At 36.5% G+C, this 8,306-nt stretch overlaps 1 protein-coding gene across 2 annotated transcripts; it reads left to right on the forward strand.

Annotated features, from left to right (window-relative positions):
* The first annotated feature begins 272 nt into the window (after positions 1-272).
* Positions 273-5,305, forward strand: LOC124924027 (WD repeat-containing protein 26 homolog). Of its 2 annotated transcripts, none has more exons than XM_047464060.1 (5): positions 273-384; positions 1,490-2,315; positions 3,063-3,164; positions 4,088-4,717; positions 4,868-5,305. In XM_047464060.1, the coding sequence occupies exons 2-5, from the start codon at positions 1,518-1,520 to the stop codon at positions 5,099-5,101; spliced, it is 1,764 nt and encodes a 587-aa protein (XP_047320016.1). In that variant the 5' UTR covers positions 273-384; positions 1,490-1,517; the 3' UTR covers positions 5,102-5,305. The 2 variants fall into 2 exon arrangements, with proteins under 2 accessions (XP_047320016.1, XP_047320015.1); XM_047464059.1 differs by lacking the exon at positions 273-384 and adding an exon at positions 391-536.
* The last annotated feature ends 3,001 nt before the right edge of the window (positions 5,306-8,306 follow it).

Consider the following 8,306-nt stretch of genomic DNA (forward strand, 5'->3'; position numbering starts at 1 on the left):
TATTAGGGTTATTTCGTCAAATTTTCCCATGTCGACCTAATTTTGATCCAACAAAAAAAATACATGACTATAACCTGATTTTTTCGTATTCAATGTCCTTATCGTATTTTCTGTTAGTCATCCATAAGTTTTGTTTTATAAAAATCTCAATATAATCCAAATCATTTTAGAGAATCAAATAATTTTATATCCAACAAACAAATAAACAATAAGCAACTAAAAGTTGAGGAGAAGATGTGAATGCGAAAAAGTAAACCAAACAAGTGATAAGATAAAATGTCGTTTAAGTCCCTGAGTTGATTGAACCGGATTAGGCGAAAGAAAATGCATCGACTACTACCTTCGACTCGACGTAACCGACCGGAAGCCAAAGTTTTCGTTCAGGTCTCTCTCTCTCTATATCTCTCTCCTCGCGATTCCATCTTTCAATTGATGATTCATTCATACGATTCACTCGCCATCATAAACTTATCTCGATTTCTTCTTCTGATCATTCCTTGCTTTTCAATCTGATTTCACCATCTCTCAATTTCAAGGTAACAATTTTTTGGGATTTCACTCAGATTCTCTCTACACAACTTGCACTCGGTTCGTCCTCCTTCTTAACAAATGCACAGATGGAACCAATCATTTCCTCATTCTTGCTTCTGCTTCTGCTACTCTTTCATTTTTGTTTTTTTTTTTATTTTTATTTTAAATAAGATTTTCAAGAACATTCTCAAATCTTTATGCAAGATCAACCGATTCTGTAACTATTCAGATTATTTGTTACTTCTGTAGTTAACTTGATGATGCTTGATTAAAAGGAAACCGCAGTTAACTTGGTTAGTGGGTTTTCAATCATTTTTTCATGTTTGTTTATCAATTGGAAAATGAGGGGATTTGTAGGTTGAGAGAACAAGAGAGCTAGTATGTAATTAGAACTGCAGTTATTTCTAAATATAACAAGAAGTTGTTTTGAAGAGAACAAGAATAACAAAGAACTATTGTAATTGAATTAGAGCATTCTTCACTTAGTTCATGAGTTTTTAAGTAGATCATAGTAATAATTGCAAGATATCATTTTTCTGTCTCGTTTGATGATGTGTGAGGGTCGAGACGGAATCAATACAAGTCGTCGCGATCCTCACACAATGTCGCGATTGTACAAGTCACAATTCTGATATTACTCTAGAAATAAGTTCAAAGTGTTGTAGGCAGTCCAAAATATCTACCTGTTTAAACTAGAGATGACATAGTTTCTTGTCTTACCAGTTTCTTTAGCTAGATCTGCACTGAAGTTGTATATCTTCATTTGACTCATGCATGAACACTCAGTACTAGATTAACACTTTTTGTCCTGCTCCCATCCCCTACACCTGTTCCCTTTTTCATGCCTTATCTCATATTGAATTATGTGTTTCTTCACAGTCCTTTTGTAGTGTTATGTTTGTGTCATTTAGCAGTATTGCATCTTTCTAACATATTTTTTTCTTTTAATTTTATCTAGAACCCTAATGGGCTAAACTTGGCATTACATGGGAGGTATAGAAGACACTGAACCGCCTTTGAAACGTGTGAAACTTCCTCCAGGAGATTTACAGGAATCATTTGGAACCTCATCTAACACATCGTCTGTATTTGGCTCTTTTGGAGCTTCAATGGCACGGCCACTATCCTCCCAAGAAGATAGTAAAACGGTCGGTTCAAAAGGAGTTATCAAAAGAGAGGAGTTTGTCAAGATTATAACCAGGGCATTGTATTCTCTTGGGTACAACAAAGCAGGGGCTCTTCTTCAAGAGGAGTCGGGAATACAGGTGCACTCATCAGCAGTAAGCATTTTTATGCAGCAAGTAGTAGATGGAAAATGGGATGAAAGTCTTGCTACTTTGCGAAAGATAAATTTCTGTGATGAAACAAACGTGAAATCTGCATCTTTCTTAGTATTGGAACAAAAGTTCCTGGAGCTTTTAAGGGAGAAGAAAATCATGGATGCTATAGGTACTCTTAGGAACGAGATTACACCTCTTTCAGTAAATGTAGGCAGAGTTCATGAGCTAGCTACCTGGGTTATTTCTCCATCCCGATCTGCCTCATCTGGACAATGCAATAATGATTATTCTGACCAGAGTTCCCGGTCAACTTTTCTTGAGGAACTGAAGAAGTTGCTTCCTGCAGCAGTTATGGTGCCTGAAAGCAGGTTAATTGATCTGGTTGAACAGGCCATTGACATGCAACGCGTTAAGTGTACTTATCACAATTGTAATGACTCTGAAGCGTCCCTGTTGACTGACCATCATTGCGGAGAAAATCAAATTCCTTCACAAACTTCACAGGTCAAGTTTTTGGCATTTTCTTTCTTTGGTTTCTCTCCATATGCTATTTCATTGTTCTGATTGGGTGAAATTGTTGTGTTATGGATGCTTTTTGAGTGATCATGCGCTTTTTAATTGATAAGAAGGTTGAGACGGTGGAACTGGTTAACCTGAACTGTTGAGGCAAAGTCAGGACCTAAATTTTTGAATAGAAGATACATAGACAAGCAAATCCCTTAGGCCCCACTGGATCTGTTTCTGGTTGCACTGCACCCTCAGAAAAAAAATGGCCTTAAAGAGAACTTTATGTGGCATTTTGTTTTTGGAGACCATTGTCTTTACGGCTTTACCCTTCCCAAGAGGAGACTAGCATAGCATCCCACTTCAGTCAATGTGCTTTCAGTGGGGATTTGAACCTGTTATTTCAGCCTCTTAGTTCAAGACTCTAACCACTTGAATTATATTGGGTGAGTTTATGTGGTGAACTTGTGCCTGAATGTGTGATACTTCTTAGCAGGAAAAACGCCCTATAATTGGAAAAAGGGGATTTATGGGAAGAGTTTTATATAACCTTGTTAACTGAGTAAAAAGTAGTTTAATGCTGTAATATTAAATATAGGGTTCTATATGCTGTTCTGATGACGTGTGATATACTTTAATATCCAGTTGTAGTTTTCTAAACCAAGCCATTGTCAGTTGAGATATTTTGTATGTTTCTGAAACTGATGGTAACTAATATAAGTATGTTTTACTCGTTTAATGAAGCAGGTGTTGCATGGACATGATGATGAAGTTTGGTTTTTACAATTTTCCCATGGTGGTAAATTTCTGGCTTCGTCTTCAAAAGATCGATCAGCTATTATATGGGAGGTATTATCATTTTTTGGGAATTTGAATTTTGGTGCCAACAAACTCTTTTGATCCATTTTCTGCACTATGTTGCTGCCTGTGCATTATATAAATGCTACAACAAATAGGTATTGTATCACTGACAGAATTCCATGATTATTTTATAGGTGGTATCACTTAAATACTTTAAAATGTGTTTCATAGGGACATCCAAGATTCAAGTGGCTATTTTAATGATCTTAGTTTCACATGTTCTATTGATACTAGTACTGAAGTTTGTGTAGCAATCACATGTGCTTTCTCATGTCAAGGCTCAACCACGTCTCACTACTAGTTGTTTTAGTTCACCGTGTAAGAAAAACAGTGGTACTGGGAGAGTAGCTTAACATTAGCGTGTCGATAATTGCACAATATGTTTTGGCTTGTTTGGTATGCTTGAAAATGTTCTAAGTTCAGTTGCTCTAAACCAAAATGTGATTTCACCAGACTTCTTCTATTTCAGTAATGTTACCAAACAAACTTTGTTTGTTACACGTCTTGGTTTTCTTTCTAGCTGTTATCAAGAGAGTTTGTAAGGTAAGTAAAGATCTTGGGCCTTGTCCGATCTTGAGTTATTTAATTAACCAAGTAGTTATTTCCAATTAATCTTATTTGATGTAGGTTATTGAAAATCAGGTCATTTGGGTAAAAGAAAACATTAGGGGTATAGATATATAATGATAGAGGGTATTTTGGTTGATGTGATTGCTGACTAGATTGTTGATTGGATAATGTTATTTGAAATTAATCTCATATAACCCACATCAAACGAGGCCTTAGTTAACTTTTGTTACTGAGATTGCTAGGTCTGCATTGTTATGCAATGCCTCCTGCCAAATCTTGCGAAAATAGAAATTGAGAAATTCTGAATTTACACACACAGGAGTACATCATAATATTTTCAGGTCAAAGAGAATGGGCATGTGGCGCTGAAGCACAGATTGACAGGGCATCAAAAGCCTATATTGATGGTTTCCTGGAGCCATGATGACCATCAGCTCCTTACTTGTGGAATGGAAGAGATTGTGAGGCGATGGGATGTTGATTCTGGTGAATGCCTCCATATTTACGAAAAGACGGGAGTTGGGTTTGTGTCTTGTGGATGGCTCCCATATGGAGAGGGGATAACAACTGGCATGACTGACAAGAGCATTTGTTTGTGGGATTTAGAAGGGAGAGAAGTGGAGTGTTGGAAAGGACAGAGGACACTTAATACATCGGACATGGCAGTAACTGATGATGGGAATAGAATCCTAAGCATGTGTAAAGAAACGGCAATACTGTTGTTGGACAAAGAAGAAAAGGTAGACAGACTTATTGAAGAAACCCAAGTGATTACTTCGTTTTCTTTGTCAATAGACAACAAATTCATTCTCGTCAATCTTGGAAATCAAGAAATTCACCTCTGGAGTATTCATGGTAAACCAAAAATTGTTCACAAGTATGAGGGACATAAACGCACTCGGTTTCTAATCAGATCGTGTTTGGGTGGAGTAGATGAAGCGTTTGTTGCTAGTGGGAGCGAAGATTCACAGGTAAAAGCGTATTTAAAATGTTTAGGCCTTGTTTGATCTTGGGTTGTTTGAAAATAATCTTGTTTGGTATCCTCCACATTCAAATATCCTATCCAACTTACTAGTACTAATTTGGATTATGATGATGATGATGCCTTTTGTGAGTTGCAGGTATACATATGGCTGAGAGGCAATGAAGAGCTGATATCAATTCTACCTGGGCATGCAGGATCGGTTAATTGTGTTAGTTGGAATCCTAGAAACAGTCACATGCTGGCATCGGGAAGCGATGATCGCACGATTAGGATATGGGGTATCCCAAGTAGCAGCAGTAGCAGCAGCAGTATGAAGAGCAGTTGCAGTCAAAGCAATGGAGATGTTTATCACTCAAATGGGAAAATCTAAGGTGGAGTTGCTAAGAAAGAAAGGAAGAAAGAAAGAAAGAAAGTCTGATTGATTTGTCATCTTCTACTCTTTTAATTCAATGTTTTTCTTTTACTTCATTTGTATAAACAAAACCTTTGCTTTGATTCTGGCATCATACCTATCATATGCCTGTCTATCTATGTACTCACTTTTATCAGCTATTCAACTGAATGTTCAAATTAATTACTCTTTATCCCAATTGTTTCCTATAATATAGTTTTACTTACTCCTTAACTCAGTTTTCTTCTATGGTAATTTTTTTATGTAAGGATTGTCTCCACACCTTGAATATTTTGATGTTTTGGATCTAGATGGAAACTACAATATTTAGAAAAATTAAAAAATTATATTTGAATCAAGGAGCTCCTTTAAATGATTTATTTAAAGCATATATGTTAATATAGACAAAATATTGAAATTATTAGGTCATTAGCTAAACATTAACTTTTATATTGAGTTATATTTTATTGAGTCTTAAATTTTTTAAAAATGATTCATTCATTTTATTATGAAATGGATAGTCGTTTATGCACAACAACAAAAACATTATATTTGTGAAAAAATTACATAAATAATACAAAATTAACGTGTGCGAAGATTTTTTAAAAGGCAATGAGCTATCCGACTGAATTTGTCGGCTTCTCACTTCGAACCTTTTATAATGTTAGGATGATAGTATTGTGAAGGATTCGCAACGATCGTTCAAGATTGTTGAAGGTACTACAATTTCTCTCCAACCAAATTATCTAGTAGAAAATAATGGGGATATAACTCATTGTTTCAGGCCCGCAAAGAAGACTCCAAATATTAGCGAAACCCTTACGATGTAAAAAGAGATGAGGAACCGTCTCCACATCCTTAAGACACAGACGACATCGACTAACTAAGATAAAACTCTTGCGCATACATCTATCATCAGTTTGAATACCACCGTTGATCGTAGGGATGGCAACGGGTACCATACCCGACGGGTAATGAAGTACTCATCCCCGAACCCGATTTTCATTTCACTACCCGACCCCAACCCCGAACCCGACTGGTATCTCTACTTCTATACCCATCCCCGATTCGTCGGGTACCCGATCCCCAACGGGTACCCAATTACCCGATTAAATTACTTATGATTATAAAAATTGAAGAAAAAGAAACACAACTTTAATAAATAATTTTAACATTAGTAATATCGAAATATTAAAAATAAAAATAAAACCATTACTTACCTACCTCATAATTTTTGTAAATCTTGAAGAAGATATACTAGAGTGGAGAAAAAGTAAAATGAACATTGGAAAAAAATTAGAGATTGAATATGAAGAATTATGAGAGAGAGTAATATTTTGTTATTAAAATAAAAATTGAAGTTATGTAGAGAAATATTTTTTTTGGGGAATATAAAATAATTAAAGTTGGAGTGTAGTGTATTTATGACTATGTTTGGAGTGAAGTGCGGATAAGATCAAATTAAATGATGTATATTAATGATACATTTGTAATGATGAAGCATTTTTTAAAAGTCACACATTAAACTTTAATAAAAAAATCAATAATATTAATATAACCGGGTATCGGGTATCGGGTTTGGGTTTCGCACACTCCTCATCCCTGACCCCGTACCCGACCGGGTACCTTCTCCCTCTTCCCATGCCCGACTCCGACCCCGTACCCGACCGGGTACCTTCTCCCTCTTCCCATGCCCGACCCCGACCCCGTACCCGACCGGGTACCTTCTCCCTCTTCCCATGCCCGACCCCGACCCCGAACCCGATTTAAAATACCCGAACCCGACTATCGGGTACCCACGGGTATCGAGCATACGGGTACCCATTGCCATCTCTAGTTGATTGCACTCCACCCGGAAAAAAAGATCTTAGTGGGAATCTTAAACTCATACAATTTCTCCCAGCATAACTCAATTGGGACGACTCTATCAAATAGATAATAGCAATGTCTCACATCAAACTTGTACAAATTTCTCCATCGCATCGTATCATGGTTCAACCGAGACACCCCTTTGTTGGTTACTAATGATAACATTCTATTATTAGATGATCATTCCTACAATGATAACCTTCTTCTATATCTGATACGATGCGCAAACTCTTGAGAGTGATGGTCGTACATATCTTTGACTGTGACATCTCTACAAATAGTAATAGAGGTCAGCACGGGGAAGATTACAACAAAACTCCTACCCCATACCATGCATCCTCCCAAAAATGGATAGATGAACCGTCACCCACGGTAAACAAAGAATATTCACGATAACTTTTCCACATGATTGATATGTCACTCTATATGCTACATCCCACGGGGCGACTGGATATTTTTGTAAACCAACTAAACCAATCCAACCCATTTTTGTTTCGATCATATTTATTCATAGACTTCCCTGTTTCGAACCAAAATGTGCACACCACTTTGACAATAAGGCCTTATTAAAAACACAAAGGTCACAAAAATCCAAACCTCCTTCATCTTTGAGTATTTTTACTTTGTCATAATTAACAAATGTGAAAATGAAGACTTAGAAGACCCCCATAAAAATTTACACATAAACCCTCTATTTTTACTGCCACACTTTTAGGAATCACAAATAATGACATTATGTAAGTAGGCATAGATTACAACGCGCTCTTGATGAGGATCATACGACCTCCCTTACGACCTCCCTTAGAGATAAACTTGATTTTCTAGATAGAGAGTTTTTTTTTATCTTAGAAGATAATCGACTCCCAATAGACTTTAGATCAAGCCTTTGCACTTAGTGGAAAACCAAGATACGTGGCCAAAAACATCCAATGTCAAATCCCAAAATACCCGCCAAATGAGATCTTTTCCTAACTAAAACAGAATTATAAAAAAAAATCAAATTTGCCGAGATTAACACGAAATCCCGAGAAAGCGCAAAATAACCACAAAATATTACGAAGGTGATTGAAATTTCTATAGGAAGCCTGAATCATACATAGCGTATCATAAACAAACAACAAGTGAGAAATGGAAAATGAAGTTTTCCTCAATTCACAATCAACCCTATGGATAAGTCCGTTATTTTCAGCAAAGATCGTGATATTAGAAAGAGCTTCCATGAAAATGACAAACAAAAATGGGACAATGAGTCGCCTTGCTTAATCCCCCTCGAACTATCGATAAAGCCCCGAGAACTATCATTCACAATAACATA

This window comes from Impatiens glandulifera, chromosome 2 (genome assembly GCF_907164915.1).
Source record: "Impatiens glandulifera chromosome 2, dImpGla2.1, whole genome shotgun sequence".
Lineage (NCBI taxonomy): Eukaryota > Viridiplantae > Streptophyta > Magnoliopsida > Ericales > Balsaminaceae > Impatiens > Impatiens glandulifera.